This window comes from Rousettus aegyptiacus, unplaced genomic scaffold (assembly GCF_014176215.1).
Source record: "Rousettus aegyptiacus isolate mRouAeg1 unplaced genomic scaffold, mRouAeg1.p scaffold_m13_p_3, whole genome shotgun sequence".
Taxonomy (NCBI): Eukaryota; Metazoa; Chordata; class Mammalia; order Chiroptera; family Pteropodidae; genus Rousettus; species Rousettus aegyptiacus.
This window is the reverse complement of record NW_023416306.1, coordinates 73,917,441-73,944,303: the sequence shown is the minus strand read 5'-3', so window position 1 is coordinate 73,944,303 and position 26,863 is coordinate 73,917,441. Positions and strand designations below refer to the sequence as shown.

The 26,863-nt window shown below is 33.8% G+C and overlaps 1 protein-coding gene across 4 annotated transcripts in view; it reads right to left on the bottom strand.

Moving 5' to 3' along the window:
* The window catches only part of PTPDC1 (protein tyrosine phosphatase domain containing 1), a 61,980-nt gene that overhangs the window by 32,631 nt on the left and 2,486 nt on the right, over window positions 1–26,863 (bottom strand). For 3 of the 4 annotated variants that reach the window (XM_016125389.2, XM_016125390.2, XM_036239556.1), the window contains exon 2: window positions 5,191–5,278. In XM_016125389.2, coding sequence (XP_015980875.2) covers window positions 5,191–5,278 — 88 coding nt within the window. Of the gene's footprint in view, window positions 1–5,190; window positions 5,280–26,863 lie in introns of those variants that run through there. The other variant, XM_016125391.2, reaches the window with a different exon arrangement.

The window sequence follows — 26,863 nt, the reverse complement described above, 5'->3', positions numbered from 1 at the left end:
TATCCTAAAAGTGATTCGACAACTACAAATTCTCCTAAAACGAATAGAAATTCTCAGCAAAGAAGTAGAGGTTATTAAAACAACAACAACAACAACAACAACAACAACAACAACAACAACAACTAGAAATAACAGAACTGAAAAATAAATAACCAAAATTTAAAACTCTCTGGAAGGGCTCAATAGTATAGTGGGGATGACAGAGAACATGATTAGTGACCTTGAGGACAGATCAACAGAAATTATACAATATGAACAACAAAGAGAAAAACAGACTAACAAAAATGAACAGATATTCAGAGACCTGTAGGATTCTAAAAGGTAACATTCATATCATTGCGTCCCGGAGGCAAAGCAGAAAGAGATGGAACTAAAAAAGTATCCAAAGAAATAATGGCTAAAAGCCTCCCAAATCTGGGGAAAGACATAAACCTATTTGCTCAAGAAGCTAAATGAACCTTAAATAGGATACAGCCAAAGAAATCCATGCCAAGATACACTATAATAATTAACTTCTAAAAACTGAAGACAAAAAAACCTTGAAAGCAACTAAAAAGAAATGACACATTTATAGGAAGAGGCCAATCTGAATGACAGCTATTTCTCGTCTAAAAAAATGAAGGCTAGAAGGAAGTGGCACAGCATTTTTTGAGAGAAAATTACTGTCATATACAAATTATATATCTGGCAAAAATGTCCTTCAAGAATAAAAAAGTGACAATTGTCAGAACTCTGGAAAATACTGAAAGATGTACGGCAACCAAGCAATGCTGAATAATAATAACAAAGGCAATGGTAGGAAATGTTTGAAACATTTTCCCTTGTCCTTGCCCCATCCCCTGCAGCCTGCAGCTTGGTGGCAGTCTTGAAAATGGCACAATTCACATTCCCAGTGTTGGATTCTGGTCCCTGGTTCCTGGGGAAGCAGAGTAGACCTTACTTACAAATTATTGCATGTGTTTGTCCTAACCTGTCTGGGGGATGTATGAAGAATGGATACAAGGTGCTCACTCAGGGGAGGAAAGTGATGAGTATTATTTGAAAATACTGTGCGATGAACAGAAAAATCTTCAGCCTCTTGGGACAAAAGACTACTGCTAAGACAGTGGAAAATGCTAGCAAACATTTAAAGAGGATTAAACACCAATTTTATACAATATCTTTCAGACAACAGATGAGGATGGAACATTTCGAACCCCTTTTATGAGGCTAGAATTACTTTTACCAAAAGCAGACAAAGATAGTACAAAAAAATAAAACTATAATCCAACATCTCTTTAGAATTTAAGCACAAAATTCTCAACAAAATATTAGCAAACCAAATCCAGTAATACATAAAAAGAATTATACACCATTATCTTATGGGATTTACTATGGGCATGTAAGAATGCTTAAACATTCAAAAATCATTCAATATAATCCACAATATCAGGCTAAAGAAGAAAAATCATATTATATCAAATAACACAGAAAAAGCATTTGACAAATTCCAACACATATTCATAATAAAAAAAAATCTCAGTAAGTTAACAACAAAGGGAAATTAATTCAACTACTGAAAACTCATCATCATACTAAAATGTGAAGGATTGAACATTTTCTCCCTAAGATCAGGACAAAGACAAGGATGTCTGCTTTCATGACCCTTACTCTGCTTAGTAGAGGTTCTAGGCCACTACAATATGGCAAGGAAAAGAAATAATGGCATACAGAATGTAAAGAGAAGAAATAAAACTACCCTTATTTGCAGGTGTGATTATTTATATAGAAAATCCCAAGGAATCTCCAAAAAGCTCCTAGACTTAATAAGTGAGTTCTGCAAACCACAATAAGACACCATTAGACACCTACTAGAATGGCTAAAATAAACAGTGACAACTAATGCTGGCAAGGCTGCAGAGAAATTTGATCACTCATACTTTGCTGGTGGCGATGAAAAATGATATAGCGATTCTAGAAAACAGTTTGGCAGTTTCATATAAAACTAAACATGCAACAATCATATGACCTAGGAAGTACACTCTTGGCCATTTATCTCAGAGTAATGACAAGATTCATGCCCACACAAAAACCTGTATGTGCATGTTCAGAACAGCTTATTCATAACAACCTCAAACTGAAAAAAATTCAGATGTCCTTCAACGAGTGAGCGGATAAACCTTCTGCGGGTACATCCATAATAGGGAATGCTACTCAGCAATAAAGAGAAATACACTGAAGATAAATATAACAACCTGGACGAAATTCAAGAGAATTATGTTAAGTGAAAAAGGCCAAATTTACAAGGATTCATGTTGTATGATTTCATTTATAACATCCTTGAAATGATAAAATTATAGAAATGAGGAACAGATTAGTGGTCATTAGAGGCCAGAGTCATGGATGGAAGTGGGTTTGGCTATAAAAAGGTGAAAGCTGAATGAGGACCAGGATATTTACATAGTCTCAAAGCATCACTCCATAAAATATTAATTATGAAGAGAAAACAAATAATCTATAATGGATAAATCTTGGCAGACACCACTTTACTGACGTGATCAAACTTAACATTTCCAGTGATGGAGCAAAATAACGTCTTGTGCTCCCTGATAGGATGCAGTGAGAAAAGTATAGAATCCATCCTGAGATGTTTCTGCCAAAAATGCATAACCTCCATCTTATCATAACGTAGCAGCACACAAACATGAATTAAGAATCATGCTGCAAAAATAACTGGTTTGTAATCTTCATGAAGATCAAGAAAGGACTGAGTATGGTCACTGAAAGACTCTAAAAACATGACAAGCGTCCTTTTGCTATTAAAGGATATTATTGGGACAGCTGACGAAACTTGAATACGGGTCTCTGGGTGAATAGTATATAGGAAATTTTTGTGCTTTTGTTGTAAGTTTGAAATTATTTCAAAATAAAAGAACTAATATCACAAGAATAGAGAGAACCAGACATCATGGGCATCCAGATGGAAGAAGATAGCACTATTCATGAAATATTGTCAATAAAAGAACAACTTGACTAGATTCTATATCCCTCTACAAGTTCAGTTTATAGAAAATACCATGTGGGCAAACAATAAATAAACTATAAGAAAAAAGAGATGTGGAAAACCCCCAATTTTAAAAGAGATGTAAGATACATATCAACCAATTACAATATATTGACCTTTGTTGGATCTCAATTCAAACATACTTACATCTATAAGACAACTAGAAATTTGAGTGATGTTTAGATAATATAAAGCAATTACTGCTATTTTTAAAAATGATGAGGATGATGACAAGGTTAAATGAATGAAATGAAGTAAACAGAAGTGGGGGAAAGGAGTGATGGGAAGTGAATGAGCTGAAATTATTAAAGCCAGGTGATGGTACCTACATGGGTAGGGGGTGCCTACATGGAGAGAGGGTAGTATCTCCACAGGGATCTTTACTGTATTCTTTTGTAAATGTTTGAATTTTCTCAAAATAAGTTTTATTTTCAAAAAGGAGTAGAACCAAAATTTAAATCTAGGTCATTTCAAAGCTAGTTCTTGATGAGTTTTCTATTTTCCTTTAAAAGCAACTTAAATATTTATGTACTCCCTAATTAAATTTTTCCATGATTCATTAGCCAATATTTAAAAAAATACTTCCTATCCCAATGTTAACCCAATCAAGAATAATTGATTACATTTATAGAAGGGACACACTTTAAACAAGTTAGATATAAAATAAGATTTTTATTTTTCCAGATTTTTTCCAAATTAAAAATTAGCTACATTTAACAATGAGGGCTATTTTAATTAAAAAGATGTTTTTTGGAAAGGTAAAAATCAGCTTACCTAGTAGATCACAATAGAGGTGTTACAACCCTCCTGGAGGCATCTGGAGATGTATAGGGATTTTTATCTGTCATTGTAATTTGAGGACATTACTGAACTAGTGGGAAAGGGATACTAAGTATCTTCAGTGCTGAGGCTCTCCTACAGGATGAAGAGTTGCCCCACCTCTAAAGCCAATATTACCTCTTAGCTGGTGTTCCAGTGAGAAACACCAGCTAAGAGGTAATATTTCGGCAGAAGAAGGAACAGGGAAAAAGGTACAGCTGACTCTTAATCTTATTAGCTGAAGAGTTACTTAGGGAAAAAAAAAAAACGTTATTCTATAGGGGAAGCAAAAAATAGATACCATTATTGCATTTGTTTTAGATAGCACTTCTTTCTCAACCAGGAAAAGTAACATACAGTTAAGTCTGGCATACAGAAACTGTCCACAAATGGTAGTTACCAGTAGTACTGGTCCCTCTAGAGTCAGACACAGCACAGAGTGAGGATCTAATAAGATCAGAAGTGGGAAACAATGGTTTTCTTGGTGAAAGAGAGCTCCCCCTGGTGGAGTGGTTGGGTTCCAACGAGAGCACAATCAACTCCCAATTTTCTCAGCAAATGTTGAACTCTAATACCTTTGACCCGCACTCCTTTACTTTTCCTTATATTATCTAATCCATACTTAGTGGGGAAAACCCTGCAAAGTTCCCTTTACAGGATAATTAAAGTGAACTTGGGGCAAACCAGGAGTGGTCAGTAAGAAAATCATGCAAGGGATACTACCAAGAAAAATTATTCAACATCTCTCTTTGCTAACTTCGGGTGGTGGCAGCAAGACCGGTGGTACCAAAGTAGTAGGAAATCAGGGTGCACTTCCAGCTACACATTTGCAACAGTAAGAGAGTGTGAGGGGCAAGTGCCAGTAGGAGTCCAAGTAACAGCACCTTTCCCCCTGGGGAACCACATGAAAATCAAAACTATGGGAAGGCAAAACTGTGAAAGACAAAAACTGGGGGAGGCAGGGCTAGCATGCTTCTGAATGTGCTTTACAAGTGACACTGTAAGTAACCAAAGAAGAAAGAAATGAAAAGTTTGGTTCACAAGCAGGAATTTGATGAGAGACAAAAGGATAATTTCAGTCTACGAATAATGTAGGAGACTGTTTTCATCCTTCCTTTTTAAAAGGTCAAGATCATTATTCAAGATTTTGAAAAGGATTTTTAACCAGTGAAAATGGTAAGGCAGAAATAAACAAAAGACCATAAGTATGACCTGCAACTTGGGATTCCAATATCAAGAATCAAGTCTTTTCGTTCGTGTCCATTCACATAATTTTATTCAACTCCAGTTTGCACAAAGAAACAAAAAATATATTAAAGAACTATTACCTTTCATGTTTGCACCTTGCCCATCATTATTCTCTAAAGTGGAATATTGTTGTTCATTCTGAGGCAAGACTCCTGCAGCCATGGTGGTCTGTTGGGAGAAAAAAAATTATTTTTTGAAAATCTGCCTATGGGATATTCATTTACTAATCATCTATAATGTGCTAGACCTCTGCTGTCTTAAAATGGTAGTCATTAGCTAAGTGGCTACTGAGCACTTGAAATGTGGCTAATACAGATTTGAGATGGGCTGTAGATATAAAATACAAGATTTTGAAGACTTAGTACAAAAACAAAGAATGTATAATACCTCACAAATAGTTTTTTACATTGATTTTATATTGAAACATTTTTGACATACTGGGTTAAATAAATATATTAAAATTAACTTTTCTGATCCTTTTAATTTTTAATGTTGCTACTAGAAAATCTAAAACTGAATATGTTGTTCAAGTGATATTCTACTGGACAGTGCTGTGCAGCATGAACATTACAGAGGAAAATAAGACGTAGTCTCCCTTATGCATTTAAAGCCTGTCAGGAAGATAAGATGTAGACACAAATAATGCTAATATGTGCTTAGTGTGTCACAAGACAGGCTTGGACAAGCAGGAGGGCTATCCAACTTCAGGGTAGGTTTCAAGGAGGAATTCCCATTTGAACTGGGCTCAAGGAGTAACATTGTGGACTTGACAGTTTACTAGGCAATTGAACAAAATCCCACATTCTTTACTAATTCAATTAAGTGAGGGTTTACTAAATATTTATGACTTTAACCTATAGTTAAGTTTTCATGTAGCTCATGCTAAATTATATGACCAAGTGATTGTTATGTTGCTGATTTTCACTGAAGTAAAATCATCTTATATATCAAAAAAAAAACAAAATTCTTAAGTTCTTACTATGTGTCTATAAAATAAGAAATATATACATATACATGTGTATATATATGTATATGTGTATGTGTGTATGTATTTCTCTGCCCCAAGTTCCTGACATAGAGCAACTAAACCCTTATATATTCCTAAGTGATAAGAGCACTAGGAGTATCTTCTGTTCTAATGAGAAGGTCCAGGTAGACTCCTGGATGGCTCCTGAATGGGGGATGGTCATCGGAAAGCCCGACACAGAATTAGAAGCCCTCTAGTGGAACCCAGCTGACGTGAGCATGCCCTCTGCAATGTCTTTGAACAGTAACAGTGACGTCATCACATAGCTCTGGTAGTTAGAAAGGTGTTTTTCTATATTAAGACTACCAATTCTTCATCATATATGTCAAATATCTTTTTTAACAGTTAATAATATCTTAATTATATTAATGGTGGGTTTTACCTAGAATTCTTACCTTTTGTGGAGTATAACCTGTAATATTTTTCCTTTGACTTTTCTGGTTCTAGTGCCATAGTAAGAAAGGCTTTCGCCAGTACAAGATATAAAACCCAATCTAATAGCTCCCATTTTGGGTTGTTAAATGTTGTCCCTTTGTTGCAGATTGATAGTACTACTGCTAAAGTGTAATAATCTACAGAATTAAAGGTGACTCATCTTCAAAGAATATCATGTCTCCTAATGTGACTACACTTTTAAAAGTTAAAAAACTCACTTTACTTGTAAATTATCTACATTTGTAGAGCTTAAACATGTTTTTTATCAAATAACACGAATATATGCTTTTTAGGAAAAAGCAATTCTCCTAACCTAGGAAAAACAGTGGAAGAATAGAAAGCTTGAAAAGTCTAATTACCTGAGAGTTACTAGATATACTTAGAGTTAAATTTCCATTTTTCAAAGATCCGAGATACAATAAGCATTAGCTGCAGAAACAACATTTGAAGACCTGTCAAAGCCTAAGAGCTAAGAGAGAAAATCAGCCCTACTTATATCTGTGGGGCCCTCAGAAGCATACAGTACAGAGTCCTCTTCGCTCTTCTTGTGTTTGGTTGCTCATTACTTGCCTTCATCTAAAAGTCTAGTAGCCTCAGTTCCACTGATCTACAAATTAGACAGCTTTCCTTTTGCCCAAGTACCTGTCACACTTTCATCCTGTTGTACCCTAGTTAATCCTTCTATCTTCAAAGAAATCCCCATTACTTATTCAACAGGTCTCAGTACTGACTTCTTTTCCTTGTTATTTGAAATCAGTATGGCAACTCCAGAGCAGCTTTCATTTTAAGGCTAATTTAGCCCCACTGCTAAGGCAATATCTTTCTGAGGCTTCCACCTGCTGCTCTGGGTATCCTGAGGCCTTTCTTCTCTGGCTCGGGTAACATGAACTATTTCCAGTCCTCTAAGAACCCCGGAAATTGTTCTTTCTGCTCCCTCTGTGTCTTTCCCTGGCCTCAGGTAGTTTGCACACATCAGTACCCAAGAAAACACCTTAGGCCAGCAAAGACTTGAGGACCCCTGCATGCCTCAGGAGCTCGCTCTTTGTGCTACTTCCTTCTCTCCAGTACCCCACACTGCACATTCCAGCTACCCTGGCTCTCTGCACATCTCTGAGCAGGCTCTGCTTAGGGCCTTCTCCCTGCACTGTAGCCTAGAAACTGCTTCCAGGGAGCAGCTAGTACAATCTTAGGCTTACTATGTTTGTTTCTTTTCTCAGAAATCACAGTCTCGAGCTGCTTGCTTCCCAATGTCCAAAACTCATTTATATATATTTTGTTTGGTTTTCAAGTTTAAGGCCAGGAGGGTGATTCTTGTCTCTCTCAATTTTATCTTTGCTGAAAGCAGAAATCACCCTTGGTCCTCTTCAAATAACTCAAATCCAGGGGAACTCTGCCAGAATGTTATTGTGCATCTACTTTACATAAAAACATGAATTTATAGTCTAATTATATATAACTGATGATCAATTATGTACAACTCAATTAGGTTAGTACTGTCAGAAGTTCTGTTTAAATCCTGACTCTGTTCCCTGTCAGTTATATGAACCATTTTGAGCTTCAGCTTTCTCTTCTGTAAAATGAGGATTATTATAACTACTTTCTTAGGCTGATGTGAGGATGGAGGGATCATGCGTGTGTGCGTGCACGCTTCTAGTACAATGTCTGGCACATAGGTGTCCAATAAATGATTGTTAGTTTAATTTGCAAAGCAGTATTGATAATATAGTTTTGTTTCTTTCCCTTCTTAGTCTGTATTCATTTCACTTCCCTCTTATTTTTATAAGAATTTATACAGTATTTGCTTCATTACATGTATAACAGTCCTGCCAGTAGTTAGTAATGGTTGAGTTCTTCAAGAAGATTTATGGAAACATTACCTTCACTCACAACTGACCTTACTTCATGTGCCTGGTTGCATAGTCATGAGAAAAAGAGTTTGGCTAGTAATCCTGTCCTTTCAATACAACATCACATACTATTTAATTTCATGTCTTGTTGCTAATGACAGATATTTTGCTCACTTTATCTTATAGTTTCTTTTATCCCCCCAAAAGTCCCTCGAAATGCCTCAATTGTTTAGGATTAATGACATGCTCATTAATACTTAAAACTTAGAACAGCAATGAACTATTACTCATGCTATTAAGAAGAGTTGTCACGAAGTAAGAGTTTGAGATAAAAAATGTTCCACTTCACAAAAAAAGTTGTTTCACATAGCAGGCTGGGTTCTGAGATAAACTGAGTTCTTAGGTTACTATTTTCCTTTCCATCTCCCAGACACACAGTGTTCTGCCAAAATCTACATGTGTACTTTTTGGTGAGAATTTGTGGGGACTGCATGAAGAAGTGCCTAGGATGTCCGAAGTGTAGTGTAATCCTTCCTAGACTCTCAAAGCACTAGCAATCCAACCTGCATCAGAATCTCTTTGGGTGCTTGTGGAAAATGCAAATTCCTTGGCACCATCCTAGAAATGTCTGAGTTGGTAACTCTGGTGAGGAATGTAACAACAATTTGTATTACAAAAAGACTCCAGTTTATTCTGATGTAGGAGGCCCTCTGTCCACATTAAAGAAATGCTGTCAATACGATTAGATTCTACATAACAATTATGGTAGAAAAACTTGAGGTTGAAAAACTTAAATATTTATGGGGAAAATCAGAGATGGAACCCCAAGTATATGAGTGAACCTATGAAAGCTATATATTTTTATGTTAATGAATAATATAATAACTAATAACATAAGCATACTCTATGCCAGACACTGTTCCAAGTGCTTTAAATATAATAACTCATATAATCCTTATGACGACACTACTGAGTACTACTATTATTCCCATTTAAAAAAAATAGTTTATTTGTAGAGCAATTTTAGGTTCATAGCAAAACTGAGTGGAAGGTACCGAGATTTCCCATAATCCCCTGCTCCACCTCCACATGTACAGCCTCCCCCATATCCAGTTTTTATAATCAACGAACCTACATTGACACATCATTCTCACCCAAAGTCCACCAAGGGTTCAGTCTTGGTATTGGACATTCTATGGATTTTAGCAATTGTATTAATTACATGTATCCACCATTGTATAACTGTATAATGACATGTATCATACAGAGGATTTTCACTGCCCTAAAAATCCTCTGTGTTCCGCTTGGTCATTCCATTGCCCCGCCACCCCTCTCTCTAGTAACCACACATATTTTTATTGTTTCCATAGTTTTGCCTTTTTCAGAATGTCAGAATTGGAACGTACAATAGATAGCCTTTTCAGACTGGCTTCTGTCACTCACCAAAATGCATTTAAAACTCCTTCATGTCTTTTCTTGGCTTGATAGCACAATTCTTTTTATTCTGAATAATATTCCATTGTCTGGATGTGCCACAGTTATTCATTAATTCACCTACTGAGGACATCTTTGTTGCTTATGAGTTTTGGCAATTACAGTTAAAACTGCTGCAAACATCTGTGTGCGGGTTTTTGTGTGGACATAAAGTTTTTCAGCTTCTTTGGGTATATACCAAGGAGCATGACTATTGGATTATATGGCAAGAACATGTTTAGTTTTATATATTATTCCATTTTACAGATTAGGAAACTAAGGTAAAGAAAAGTCAAATAACTTGCCTAAAGTCACACAACTGTCAGGTAGTGGAGTTGAGATTTGAAAATCCAGAGTTCAGCTCTAGAGTTAGTGCTCTGAACCACTATACACACAGCTTTTTTAACAATAAAGACTTCACATTAAACAAAACGAACTTAGTGTTACTCTATGTGTTTTAACTCGGCCTCACTAGATTCTGCGCTGTTTAGAATTTCTTTGCTTGGAAGAAGTTTCTCAGATCTCTATATCCACGATAAGATTTTAAAATCTTTTTGCTTTGTGCAGATAATTTGCTGATCATTCATCAAAATCTTCATTTACTGCTGTGCCAAAGACAAATATTAAGAACACAGCCCCTCACACATTTTAGCCTCTTCCTCCTAAGAGAAACGTAAAAGCAGCTGGCTTGATCATAAGGTTATAAAATCCAAACATGTTTTCAATAGAGTTGTTGGCACTTACTTTCTGTGTGATCTTAGGTTCATTTATTAACATCTCTGAGAATATCTGCCCAGTGGTCATTGATTACCTGAAAGCCTGTATATAGACCTAATTCCTACCTAGTCCATAATTCAGTCTGTTCTCAACACAGCAGAGTAATCTCGTTAACTTCAGCTGGGTCATGTCATCTCCCTTTTCAAATCCTTATAGCCATCCTATTTACAATTTAAATAAGCTCCCCTTCCCTGTTTCGTTTTTCTCCTCAGGACTTATGAAGAAAATACATCTAACACATTATGTAATCTACTTACTTATCCCATTTATTGTTGGCCTTCACCTATTACAATGTAAGCTCCATGAAGGCAAAGATTTCTGTCTGCTTTGTCAACTGTTATATCTCCAATGCCTACAACAGTTTGCCTCCCTTGATATTGACCACATATTTTATTTATATTCCCTCCTTGTGAACTGCTGACTGAAGATTTATCCAGTGGCTCGGATGCTATAAGTTTCCTAATACCATAGTAGTAGTTTATCCTTAAAGAATTTAAGCATTCCTTATGATTCTTTATTTAGTAAAACAAAACATTTCTTTTAAACTGAAATGTCCTCACCTCTGAATATAAAATCCCTTTTCTCCTCAAATTACCTCTAGGGCAGGCAGGCAACATTTTTTAAAAACACCTTTTCTTGAAAACTGGGGTGGATGACATGGTCTACGAGAGTCAGTTACTTAGCTATAAATTTTTTCTTATCAGAACAAGCATCTGGATTCCTCAATCAAATTCAAGAAAGGACTTGTCAGTGTTTGGGTCCTGACCTTCAGAGACTACTTGAGCTGTATGCAACAGAGGTTGGGGGGATATAAATGTGCTGAGCAGAATAGCGTGAGCACCCGACTCTGCTGTGGGCAGTGACTCAGCACTGCCTGGATTTGGCACTCACAGCACTAGGCCAGGAGGACTAACACGGGAGAAGCAGAGATGCTCTGGAAAACTAGCTAAGCCTGGTCATGGTAAACAGTCAAGTCTAAGCTAAAGAGCAGTGGGTACAGAAAGGGGATGCCAATTGCTCCACTGGGTGACTCACCCCACTTTCTTTCACTTAATCCTCATAACTATATTAAAAGCTAGGCAAAATCATCTTTTATATACATAGAAAATGAGACATAGGGACATTAAGCAACTTGTTCAGAGCCATACATATACCAGGTAGAGCCTGTATTTGCACCTGGGTCTGTCTGTGTTCAGATCACTTTCACTCACAGAAAGTGTGGAGGCTCAGTTTAGAAGTCTGGCTCTGGCCTGGGAGGAAACCCAAATTCTAGACATGGTTCTGTCCACCTTGCTACACATGACTGAAAGAAAATAATTTCTTCTCTCTGAGCCTCATTCTTATCATTTATTCATTTGTTCATTAAAAGTTAGGACCAGGTGATCTTATACTACCCAGTTTAGAAAGAGAAATTTGACAAAGGGTAGAGCTTCTAGGGACTTATCATTGTTGATTCACTCAGAACTACATACCTCCCCAGACACTTAATGTCTCATCTTTTCTGTTTCTGTCTGGAAAACCTATCCTCCACACAGCAAAAGAGAACTGCCTTTATCTTCCATGATCCACTCTTTTTAAACTTTATCTTGGAGTTTCAGTAGCAGTAAAGAACTCTATTCGGCATGTAATTGGAGAAAATATAATGGAAATATTGAAATAAAAATAATCTTCTCTTTAGTATATTCATTTTAATTTTTCTTTTCTCCTCACCAGAGTGAGTGGGAGTTAATCGCTTCTATTTCAGTTATATCTTCTTCAAAAGACTGGGGTTTTATAATGTGCTATATTGTAAGCAGAGATTTTTCTTTTTTCCCCTAACTCCCTTATGTTAAACTATACCTGGGTTCAATTTAAATAATTTTATTGTATAAAAAGAAAGAAACAAACAAACAAAAAACAAACAAAAAAACCCTTTTCTTTCTTTGGTTCCCCTCCAGCCTAACAAGCTAAGTCCTCAGAGAAAATATTAGGGGCTGCCTTGGATACACACCTCTGGCAGTTCACTATGGCCTTCACTGGCTTCTGTGATCTCACACCTTAAATACACCTTAGGGAGGGTCCTCCACTCTCAGGAGACTTGTCGCATATCAAAGAAAAACAACATTACAGCAAGATGCTTGCAATTTCATCATTTAAAGAAATATTCCACTTAGTCTAGATTCCTCAGAAAACACATGACAAAGCAGATGGGTAACATGTTAACAAGAGGCAAAGCTGATTGTCACAAGCAAGATTTCCATACTTCTTCATCTTTTCCCACAAACAGCCATATCTGGCTAATTAGTCCTATAGGTTTAAGTCAACCTCACATTAATGTCACCATCAGATACTTATAAACTCATTAAGAGATCAACAATTCCTAATTTACCACGAACAGAACCACATTGAGGGCTTTCTTAAAAACCCAGACTATAGGACCACACCGCAAAATTTCCACTCGGTAGGCCTGGGTGGGGCTGAGAATCCGCATTTCCAATTGGTTTTCAGTGATACTGATGCTCTGAGAACCACTGGATTAGGTAAACAGTTTGCATTTACTTAAAAGTAGGTATTCATACAGGTTATCATGAAGGTGTGTCTCCTTGGTTCTCTTTAGCTGTCAAACAACAAAGCATTTTTACAGCCCCTGGGATAATATTCACAAAATATTGAAATACATTAAGAAGCTCCACATCACCAATCAAACCTAGAAAGAGCTTCATATTCCTGGGTGAGGCCTGGGTACTAATGTTCCTATCAAAACGCTATTTTAAACCAAATGCACCACCTGAAATTAGGGCATTGCTATGCAGATGATATTAGCAAGAAGAAAGACTCCCCACAGAAGCCATTTTTTGGCTAAGCACCAGATACTACACCATTTTCGAGACCATAATTCGGATTCCTAACCAACGTATGTTCATTATCTAAATATGCCTTTTCATAAATATATAAATATTGCAGCTATATAAATGTTCATCTTTTAATACATATTTTGTAACATACTGTTTAGAATTAGTTCAACATGAAAAACTTAAAATACTGGGTAGAGGAGAGCTTGTTATTCACTTTATTGTTTCCATTAATTTATAGACTAGGAAGGATAACAATATTTTCTACTTCTTCAATTCCTTAAATATTTCTCTAAGAAACAGCTATTCTGTGAACCAGATATTCTGTAAATATCTCAAGTACTTGGGGGACGAGCCTGGGTGACTTAAAACATAGGCTGTGTGTGGCTCATGTAACTGCAGAGGCTTAGATCAGACCTTTCATAAAAGATACATAAAACATTTGATTTAAGTAATGAATTGAGCTCACACTCTAGCTTCCCCTTCCTTCTAAGACCCTGGTGAAAAGAAATTTTTTTAAAAAGCCCACAGAGCAAGGGCAGGAGGAGGTTATCAACAGACTAGTTATATCATTGAGCTTTTGGAATAAAGCAAGCAGATGAAAGTAAAAAGGCAACTAAAACTGAGTTGAGGAAGTTTAAGCCTAGGATATGACCATGAATAGAGTACTATAGGGAGGGGGTTGTGGGTACTTCATCAGAAGATGGAAGACAGTGTGATGACCATCTTCTAAATGTTGGAAGAAACAGATGCTCAACCAAGAATTCTACATCTAGCTAGACTCTCCTTAAAAAATAAAGGAGAAATGAAGACATATCTAGATTTAAAAAGAAACAAAATCCAGAGAACATTTGTTGCTAGCAGACCTGACTTATGAAGTATACTAAAGAGAGCCCTTCAGGCTGAAATAAAAGACACTAAAGGGTAACTCAAATCCACACAAAAAGCACCAAAAACCTTGCTAAATAGGTATTATAAAAATATATTTAAATATAATGCTTTTCTTGATATGTTCTTAAAAATACCTGCCTAAAACAATAATCATAAAAATGAGTTGATGAGCATATAATGTATAACGATGTAAATTAAATTGTATGACAGTAACAGTATAAAAGTGGGGGAAGGGAATGGAAGTATGTTGAAGAAAAACTTTTATGTAGTACTGAAATTAAACTGGTATTAATCTGAACTAGACTGTTTAGGTTAAGATACTAATTGTATTTACAGGGCAAGCACTAAGAAAATAACTCAAAATATATAAAAGAGAAATAAAAAGGGAATTAAAAAGGGATAATCAAAAAAGGCTAACAAAAAAGAAGGCAAGAATCAAGGAATAAATAAATACAAAAGACATAAGATTTATAAAAAAACAAATTGGAAAATGGCAGGTATAACTCCTAATTTATCAGTTATTACATTAAATGTAAATGGATTACATATCCAACCAAAAGTCAGATTGACAGAATGAATTTAAAAACTAATTCATCTAACAAAATATATATAAGATCTATGTGAGGAAAACTACACAATTCTGATGAACAAAATTTAAAAAGAACTAAATAAATGAGGAAATATTCTATGTTCATGGATAGGAGACTTAATATTGTCAAGATGTCAGTTCTCCCCAACTTAATCTACAGATTCAATGTAATCTCAGCCAAAATCTTAGCAAGTTATTTTATGGACATCAACAAACTGATTCTAAAGTTTATATGTAGACACAAAAGAGCTAGAATAACCAGCACAACATTGAAGGAGAAGAACAAAGCTGGATGATTCATACTAACCTCAAGGCTTACTATAAACTTACAGAGATCAAGACAATGTAATATTGGCAAAAGAATAGACATGTAGGTCAATGGAACTGAATAGGAGCCCAGAAATAAACCCACATAAATACAGTCAAGTGATGTCTGATAAAGGAGCAAAGACAAAACAATAAAGAAAAAACAGTCTCTTAAACAAATAGTGCTGGAATAACTGGACATCCACATGCAAAAAAAAAAAAAAAAAAAGAACTAGATACAGACTTTACACTTTTCACAAAAATTAATTCAAACAAATAATATACCTAAATGTAAAAAGCAAAATTATTAAACTCCTAGAAGATAGCATAAAAGAAAAACTTGATGACATTGGGTATGGTGACACCTTTTTAGATACAACACCAAAGACACAATCCATGAAGAAAACAATTAATAAGCTGGACTTAATGAAAATTAAAATATTCTTCTCTGCTAAAGAAAATGTCAAGAGAATAAGAAGACAAGCCATAATTAGGGAGAAAATATTTGCAAAAAACGCATCTGTTAATGGACTGTTATCCAAAATTTACAAAAAACTCTTAAAATTCAAAAATAAGAGAACAACCTGATTAAGAAATGGGGCAAATATCTTAAGATATCTCACCAAAGAAGAAATACAGATGGAAAATAAGCATATGAAAAGATACACCACATCATATGTCATCAGGGAAATTCAAATTAAAACAAGACACTACTATACATCTATTAGAATGGAAAAATCTGGAACACTGACAACACCAAATGCTGGTGAGAATGTGGAGCAATAGGAACTCTCATATATTGTTGGTAGAAATGCAAAATGGTACAGCCACTTTAGAAGGCAGTTTGGTGGTTTCTTAAAAAAAAAAAAAACTATACATATTTTTACCATATCATCCAGGAACTGCACTCTTTGGTATTTTCCCAAAAGAAGTAAAAACTATGTCTATGCAAAAACTTGCACAGAGATATTTACAGCAGCTTTACTCATAAAACCTGGAAGCAACTAAGATTGCCTTCACTAGGTGAATGGATAAATAAGCTGTGACACATCCAGATAAAAAATATTATTGAGCATTAAAAAATGAGCTATCAAGCCATTTAATATAAATGCATATTACCAAGTAAAAGAATACATATCACTAAGTAAAAAAAGCTACATACTGCATGATTCCAACTATACGACATTCTGGAAAAGGCAAGACCACAGAGATAATGAAAAAAAAGGTCAGTGGTTTCTAGGATAGGAGGAGGGAGGGATGAAAAGACAAAGCACAGAGGATTTTTAGGGCAGTGAAAATACTCTGCATATTACAATAACAGATAAATGTCATTACATTTGTCTAAATTCATAGAATGTACACCACGCCAAGAGTAAACCCTAAGGTAAACTATACAATTTGGGTGATTATGATGTGTCAATGTAGGTTCATCGTTGCTAATAAAGGTACTATTCTGGTGAGTGATATTGATAATGGGGGAGACTATGCATGTGTGAGGACAGGTGGGAAGTCTCTGTACCTTCCTCTCAATTTTCTTGTGAATTTAAAAATGCTGTAAAAAATAGTCTTTAAACAAAGTCTTTTAACAAAATGGACTCAGAATGCTTAATATAAAAAAGCATAAGTTGGATTCTATCAAAATAAAAAAAAATGATTCAACTATATGCTGTCTACAAATGATATACTTTAGATTCAAAGACACACATTGATTGAAAGAAAAAGAATGGAAAAGTATGCAACCAGAAACCAAAATAGAGCTGAAGTGGCCACATTAATAATATGCAAAATACTAGTAGACAAAAAAGAAAATGTTACTAAAGACAAAAGAAAGACATTTTACAATAAGAGGATCAAGAGTGAAAGATGGAGGACTTTCCCCCAAGATCAGGAACAAGACAAGGATATGAACTCTCACCACTTCCATTTAACATTGTAATGGAGGTTCCAGCCATTGCAATAATGCAAGGAAAAAAAAAAAAAGGCTTCCGTATATGAAAGGAAGATGTAAAACTTTTATTCGCAGATGATGTGATGGTAGATTTAGAAAATTCTAAAGACTCCATTAAGAAAAACTATTAGAATGAACAAATGAGTTGAGCAAATTGGCAGGATACAAGATTGACATATAAAAATAATTGTATGTCTCAAAGTTCAAATTGAATTTTAATTTTATTTCTATAAGTTCTGTAAGAAAAAAATGCCATTTTTCAAGTTGTGGCAGTTCCCCTCTATTTAATTTTCTGAGAGTTTTTTAGTAATGAGTCATTGCTGAACTGTGTCAAATGCTTTTTCGGCATCAACAAATATAATTGTGTGTTTTTGTTTTTTTAACCTGTAATAGGGTGAATTATACTGACTGATTTTCATATATTGAATCAGTCTTGTACTCTCTTTACACTCTGCTTTAGGTATGGTCCACAAAGTTATGATGTTATAATTTCATTCAATTCCATGTACTTCCCCCCAAGACAAACATGTCTACTCTTGTCACTCTCATTCGATATAGTGTGGAGGTCTAGCCAAAGCAATAATGCAAGAAAAAGTAAAAATCTTCCATTTTGGAAGGAAGAGGCAAAATTGTGTTTATTCAGAGATGACATTCATCTACATAGAACATATGATACAATCCACAAAAAAACCTACTAGACTAACAAAATTTAGCAAGATTGTGATTTACATGATCAATATACAAAATTATATTTTTATATAACAATGAAAAATTATGAATATAAAACTTAAAAACACATTTATAATAGCATAAAAAAGTATGAAATATTTAGGGATACATTTGACAAAGGATGTGAAAAGGCTGCATACTGAAAACTATAAAACACTACTGAGAAAAATTAGAAAACCTAAAAAATGGCAAGATGTACTGTGTCATAATTCAGAAAACTAGTTAAGATTTCACTTTTTCCCATAATGAACTATAGATCCACCACAATCTCAACAAAAATACCACAAGGCTTTTTGCAGAAACTGACAACAAGGCTTTTTGTAGAAATAGGCCAATTATAATACTTTCATGGAAACATAGAGGATCTACAGCAGCCAAAACAACTTGGGAAAAAAGTTATTAGTCTTAACACTACCTGATTTCAAGCAACAGTATAGAAACAGTGAGGAAGTAGCTTAAAGCAGATAAATTGAGCAATGGGGAAAAAAAAGAATGTCCAGAAAGATACCCACACCTACTGGAAAATTTATTTTTGACAGAAATGCAAAAGCAATGAAGTAGAAAAAGTATGTTCTTTTCAACAAGATGTTCTAGAACTGAATAGCTATATACAAAAACATGAACCTCAAATGATCTCACATACCACATACAAAAATTAATTCAAAATGTATCATACACCAAAATGGAAGAACTAAAAACATGAACTTTATAAACATGAAGCAAAAATTGATAGAACTGAAAGGAGAATAGACTAATCTACTTTTTATAGTAGGAGGCTTCAACACCCTTCTCTAAATAAATCAGTAAGAATACAGATGACTTGAACAGCACTTTAATCAACTTGGTCTAGTTGAAATTTATAGAATATTCTATCTAACAACAGAGGCCCACATGAAACATTCACCAAGATAGACCACATTCTGGTACATGAAACATATTTCAACAAATATTAAAGAAAGAAACCATATGAAGTATGTTCTCAGAGCATATCAAGATAAAACTAGAAATCAAAAATAGAAAGATAGTGTACAATTCAAAATATTTGGAAATTAAACAACATACTTCTAAATTACACATTGGTTAAGAAGTCTTAAGAGAAATTTTTAAGTATTTTGAACTAAATAAAAATGAAAATACCACTTTTCTTATATAACAATATGAATATAGTTAACACCACTGGAGTGTACACATAAAAATTATTAAGATGGTAAATTTTATGTTCTGTGTATTTTACTATAATTAATTTTTTAAAAGACCACATCAAAATTTGTGAGCTGCTGCTAAAGTAGTGCTTAGAGAGAAATTTATAGTATTAAATGCATATCTTAGAAAAAAAGAAAGATCTAAAATCAATAACCTAAACTTCTAACTTAGGAAACTAGAAAAACAAATTAAACCTAAAGCAAGAGGAAGGAAGGAAATGATAAAACTCTAGCCAAATCAAGAAAAAAAAGACAAGACACAAATTACCAAATATCAGGGAAAAAAATAGGGGTCATCATACTAATCCTACAGACATCAGTCATCAAATAAATAATGAGATAATACTACAAATAGGTCTATGCCCATAAACTTGATAATTTAGATAAAATGGACCAGTCCTTAAAGGGCACAAACTACCAAAACTAACTCAATATGAACAGACTCATATCTAAAAAAGAAATAAGTAGGACCCCTCCCCCCAAAAAAACAAACAAAAAATAAAACAAAACAAAAAACCATTAGGCTCAGATAGTTTCACTGGTGAATTTTTCCAAGCATTTAAGGAAGAAATTATACCACTTTTACAATCTCTTCCAGAAAACAGAAGAGAGATCAATCACTTCCCAACTCGTTTTCTAAGGCCAGCTCATTTGACATATTCCAAAAATAGATGTATTAAAAAAAAACAGTAATTTTCATGAATTTAGATGTAAATGTTAGCAAACTGAATCCAGCAACATATAAAAAAGATAATATATCATGATCCTGTGGCGTTCATTTCAACAATACAAGGCTAATTTAACATCTGTAAATCAATGTAATTCGTCAATTAATAGACTGGACAAGAAAAATCATGTGATATTGATATATGCAGCAGAAAAGAGTTCAACATCTATTTATAATAAATACTCTCAAAAAACTAAGAATGGAAGGGAATTCCCTAACGTAATAAAGACTATTTAAAAGAATCACAGCTAATACCATATTAATAGTGAGATGTTAAGTTTTCCCCCAAGATCAGGAATGAGGAGGCATGGATGTCCTCTTTCACCACTTATAACTGAACTTCATACTAAAAGTGTTAGCTAGTGTAATTAGACAAGAAAAAGAAATGAAAGGTATACAAATTTAAAACAAAGGAATAAAACTGTTTTTATTCACAGACAACTTATTGTTTATACAGAAAACCCCAAGAATTTACCAAATAACTCCTGTACATAGTGACATAAGCAAGGTTAAAAGGTACATAGTCAATTTACAGAAGTGAACTGCTTTCCTACATATGAGCAGTGAATACTTGGAATTTGAATTAAAAAAAAATATATATATATATATATATATATTTATAATAGCATCCAAAATGAAGTCCTTAGGTATAAATCTAACAAAATATGTACAGAACCTGTGTATAAAAAACTAGAAATCGCCGATGAAAGAAATAAAAGAAAATCTAAATAAACAAAGAGATGTGTGTTGTTGCATTGGAAGACTCAACATAGTAAAGTCGTTAATTCTCCCCACACTGAGCTATGGGCTTACTGCAATTCCTACCGCGAATCCAGCCAGGTTTTTTTGTATACATGGATAAGCTTATTCTAAAATTTATATGAAAAGGTACTAGGATAGCCAATTCAATTCTGGAAAAGAACAAAGTTGGAGGATTTATATTACTTGATTTCAACACTTAGTATAAAGCTATCGTAATGAACAGAGAGGGGCAAAAGAACAGTGAAAAAATAAAGAGCTCAGAAACAGACCCACAAAAATATAGCCAATTTTTGACAAAGGTACAAACACAATTCAATGGAGAGAGAATAGTATTCAACAAATGATGCTAGACATTGGACTAGGCTCACATCTTACACAAAAAAACAAACTCAAAATTGATCACAGACCTAAAATGTAAAATGTAGAAAATGTAAAATTTCTAGGAAAAAATGTAGGAAGAAATCCACATGACTTTGAGTTTAATGATGAGTATTTAAGCACAATAAACACGAAAAGCAAAATTCATGAAAGAAAAAATTTTAAGTCGGACTTAGTATTTCTCACAGAATATAAGCCAGTTATGTTTCTAACATGTTAGAAAATTTTTAGGGCCGTGAAACTATTTTATTTAATAGTACAGTGATGGATAATGATGTTACCCATTTCTCAAAACCCAATGAACTTTATAGCACAAAGAGTGAACCTTAATTTTAAAATGTAAATTTTAGAACATCTACTTGGGGGGGGGGGGCAGTCCAGCATGGAATGCAGACTATGACAAATTAATTGTATAGCGAATGTATAAATATAACTTCGCTGGAGATGATGGGGGAAAAAGGGATCTAAATAACTATGGAGATGAATGGAAACTGTAAGAGAAAACAAAAGGAACTGTACATAAGCACTGTAGTTGGTAATGCTATTTCTCATGAAGATATTGGTTAACAATTCTGATACTGCTGTACATGTACAGTGGGACTGAAAAAATAAGTAAAAAGATGGTGAATGTTAGGAGCCACATTTCTCACTGTTAGAATGGGAGGTTACAGAAAAGTAAGGGGGAAAGGCTAGAATAAACCACATAGCTCTGAATTAGAGTCTGAGACATCAGCTTAACGTAGAAACTAATGAGTCAAAGTAGAAATACAGATATGTATGTATATAGAGGTTAGTATACATACATTTATTTCCTAACTCTGGTCACTGACAGAACAAATTCTGGTTTCTAATACCATTCTCCAATAAAAAGATCCAGAGATCTTCATTGAAATGGCTGATTTTAGGGATGAAGCAGGGAATACATGATGAGCCTAGAGCATCCATCCTGTGGTGCCAGAGAGAAAGGAGGTGCTCAAAATAAACTGCTGGAAATATGACAAAGGGATATGGAAGCCAACTGAAAGAGCTCCTAATGGCAAAAGCTGAAACAATTTGAGCAACAAAATAAATGCAGTTTTCAGTTATAATAACAGAAAATTCTGACATGCTCAATAATAATATTAGGTAATCTTTTATATTCTTCCAACTTTCATTCATATAAAGTTGTGTTATTGTGCAGGTATATTTTTTCAAAGTAGGAGGACAGAATATACCAGAATATATAGCTTAGAGGGGACAGACACACTGAAGTATGTTTAGAGGGAACGAGGTCAGGATAATTAGGGACTCAAATGAACAACAGTCCAATTCAATACAATAAATACTTGAGCCCCTACTAGGTACCAAAAACTATGAAAGATAAGGAGAAACATGAGGATAAATAAAATAGTTTCTGGCCTTGAGAAGGTAACTGTCTGGTAGAAAGGATAAAAGCATACATGCAAGGAGTAATGAATCCAAATATTTAAAGGACTGTTGTACAGAAGAGAGTCAGAAGTGTTCAGTATGACCTGAGGGACAGTCTTAGGAATGAAGGGTAGGTAGATAGGGTAACAGGCTGACTTGGACTCAGCATCTTGCACAAAGTTAGTGATTAACATATGTTAAGATCTCTTCTCTAAATGCCCCATACAACAGGATGCACTCCAAAACCAATAAAATTTACCATGAAAATCAAAGGGTATTATTATTTCCATCCTATATTGTTATAATCACCTAGAAAAGCTAAGTTTTTAAAACAGAATAACATTTAAAAGTCTAAAATGTAATAGAAAGAAAAATATTTCAATTTTATTTCCATTTACACAAATGTGAAGAATTATAAAGCTTGATTTGTCTATCAAGGAGGTCTACTACTGAGCCAAATAATAATCAATTATAGAACTAGACTCTAGAATGTACAAGATAAAAGTGTAATTATTCTACAATTTCTTTACAGCGATTTAGGTCATTAAGGGCATTCATACTTCAAAATTCTACAAATAATTAGAAATATTTAAAAATATCTGATCATTTGAATTAGATAGGAGGGAAAAAAATTATCTAAATGAGAATACTCTTCTCATGTGTACTAGGAAACACAACTAATTGTGGAGAGAAGAAAACCTCTCTGTGGTCCTGCTTATCATCTCTGTTTTCAATGGGTTTTTGTTCAAAGGGAAGAAAACAATGAACTAGAATCAATTGATTTTGTATAAAATTAGGCAGACTAAGTTAGATGTATGATAGGACCTTTGCAAAACAAGCTTATAGAATGGAGGAAATGTGGAACACGGGGGCTGAGAAAATGAACTCAGCTATAAGAAAAAAAGGAGAGATAGCAGTCCAATAATAGTGCTTACTAGGACATGATAAAGGTAGACTTGTTCACGTAGGCTGCTGATATAAAGTACAGAAATGTAAGAAGTGCTCAAGAAATGACAGCAATGATGACAGTGATTATTATAAAGTAGCCAGGTCAGAACGGTCAGCATCTAGGAAAAACCTGGCCTGTAGGAGACTTCAGGTAGAAAAGCTGGGAAAGACTGGCATTAGCGGCAGTACCTTATCAACAACATATTAAAATATTAAAAATTGATTTAAAATGGTAAAATCAATTCTACTAAAGAAAATCAAATACAAAAACTGTACAAGTAGTATGTAAAAATAAGTAGGCAGAGAAAAATCTCTTTCATAGACTTGAAAGAGATTGACCAAAATGCTGATAATGGAAGTATGGTTGACTTTTATTCCTTTATATGTTTCTGTATTTTCTATTTTTACTTATATTGTTTATTTGTTATTACTCAGAAGACTAAAACAAACTTAAAAAGTTAGTTTACTCAAACCTTTCCCTAAAGACATATAAGATTGACCTGGGAAGTCAAAATATGCTATAGTTTATAAACAGGGTAGATAAAGGAATTTGACCTTAAAATGGGAATAAATTCACCCATTCATGGAACAGGCTCAAAACAGATAACATATACATATTCAATTCAAATGAAAAGGGTCAAAGCCCTCATATGAGAGCTGTCATTTTACATGACCATTATAAAAAAAAAATCCTCTATAGACTAAGAGAAAGGAAAATTAGATTAGTAAACTAATGGAATATTAACAGTGGTGGGATTGTTGGTATTTTCTAAATTTTTATACTCAATGTTTTATTTTTATAGGAAGAAAAAGGTTATTTTAAAAAGATTCTGTAGTTGCACTGGTTACTATTACATAAACCTTAGGTATTTACCTTAATGCTACATTTTAAAATATATTTCCACCATTGCTTTAAATATTTAATATAAATTTAATCTGTGCCCTGAGTCATTTATACATAATTTCTTATAGACTAGAAAAACATTAAGAATGAAGGCAAAAATATTGTGTATTTCAAAATATGGATAATTTAATAGTCAAATATATTTGTATATTAACAGTAAACATAACAAGATTGCTAGAAAGTTTGAGGTTATATATAAAAGGCAAAATGGAATTTTAAAATTGGATCATTTTCTTTGGAACATAAAATTTTAAATTTGAATCTATATTATTCAACTTCGAACATGCGTCTCCCCTTGCTTACATTCTGAGAAAGAATTTCAACATATGATTTTATTTTCCTATATTACTCCAAATCCTCCCAACTCTACTCTTGATACTCTGCCTCAAGCAAATAAAATAAAAGTTAAAAATTCTGAAAAATTGGCCGAAAAGGTTTAAAAAGAAGAGAACTTAAAATGTTAAGTATGGTGTAACTGACTAGATAAACCTTCCTTCAGAGACTCCCTCCAAGAGAACCCTCCTGTGGGTGTGAGTGGGAGGGTAGATGATGGGGGGTAAAGTCTACCAGAATTAAGGAAGGAAAGGAACAAAGAAGGAGATTTTGTTCTTGGGTGGGCAGTTTGGGTTTCTGAATTTATCCTCTAAAGCAATTCTATACATAGATTCTTTTGATCTCTATTCTATCAACAAAACAACTGCTTAAAAAGAATTAGAAACATGTGAGTAAAAAGCATATTTATGTACCATATACTAGAATTAAAAATATAAGCTGTAAAGTAGAATATAGAGTATGATCTCATTTTTATAAAAAATACAAACAAAATATGTACATAGATAAAAGACTGGAAAAATATATATCAAAATATTAACAGGGTATATTTTATTTTATTATTTTCTGATTGTTAATATTTCCTAAGTTTGACACTGAATATATATTTTATAAGAAAAAATGTTACTTTTAATAGACCATATACATTATATGCAAACTTCTTGGGAAACAGTATTGGGAATAGAATAAAATAAAAACACAGTCATAATACTAATTAAACTACTAGGCAATTTAATTCTTAAAACAAGATTTTTGTAAAATTGAGAAAATGTAATTCTCTAGAACTCTTTTCATCTTGAGTTAAATTAATCTTTATAAAGTATAAAAGTAACTTGTCAAAGATGACTTTGCAAAGGCATGATTTAAAATGAAAAAACATTTTCATGAGTAACTAAGATCACATGGCCCTTACTAAACATACAGGTATTTGGCATTGGATCTACTATAATAGATGCATTTCAACCATTATGATGTCCGGCATATAGTAAGTACTCAAAACATCTCATGAAATAAAGTCCTGAGTTCATATACAGGGTCAGACAACTTTCCTTTTGAAGAGTAGGATGCCACAATTACTAGATCAAACATGCAGAAGAAATTATGCTGCTTGAACTGTAGTGAATAGAAATGATGCAGAGATCAAAAAGGCATGCCTCTGTTTCTCTCAGGTAATTTGTGGGCCTTCTAACCATTCTCCGCCTGCAATGGACAGCTTCTTGTGCTACAAACATTGCAGCAACCAGACAAAAAGTGTGATCCAGAGACTGATACTTATTCATGCCCACACAGAAATAACAAAAAAGATAAAGTGTTCTTTTATAGCGCCTACAATTAAACTAGGTGATCAATCACCTTGTAGTAGAATTCCCCACTCAAAAGATTAAGAATTAAAATCATAAGGTTTACAACCAAAGAGGACAAATGTTAGGTTTTAAACCATGAGAAAAAAGTAATGTCCAAAAACTTAGATAGCACAGAAAATGATAAATAACAAACTGAGAAGATGCTAAAGCACAATCCCTATTAATATTTTTTAGTTTTTTTTATGCAAGTGTAAGTAGTTAGGGAGTTTTGAATCTTCATCTTTGCGACTTAGTCACTTGTAAAATTCAGTTTCTTTAAAAACCCAATCTGTTCAATTTGCTGTGATCACACCGATCACTGATCAATGAGAAAAATAAAGATATGTAACTTCTAAATTATGCCTATGGTTACTGGGCTAGTTGGTCTCTTAGAAACCTGTTTTAATGGTCAGTCCTTACCCATTGTTTATGTTAAAATTCCTATGGGCTTAAAGATCAATAAATTTTACAGAAATCACTGAGACTTTTTTTTATATATAATTTTCTACCAAAATAGGTGCGCATACTAATTGCTATTAAAAGGAAATGATTTCCATGAAAAATAAGATGATAACTTCCTAAAGTTAAGCCAAAAGTCTATCAAAGCACTGACATTATTATGGAACAAATGTAAATTACATCTCTTGGATCAACTTGTAAGAAGTATTTCAGACCTGGTAAATCTTAAACCGCTAATTTATTTTTCTTAAGTCCCTACTTTCTGACACACGAACCACTTTCACAATCTTAACTGAGACTTGCATTTAAGAGAATTTTCTAACAAGTATTTTGTTACAAATGATACTCGGTAAGGAACTCATTTCCTTACCATGTTAACATTCAAAGATATTATAATATTATCGTTCAAGCATTTATCACAATCAGTAGCTACCTTGTTT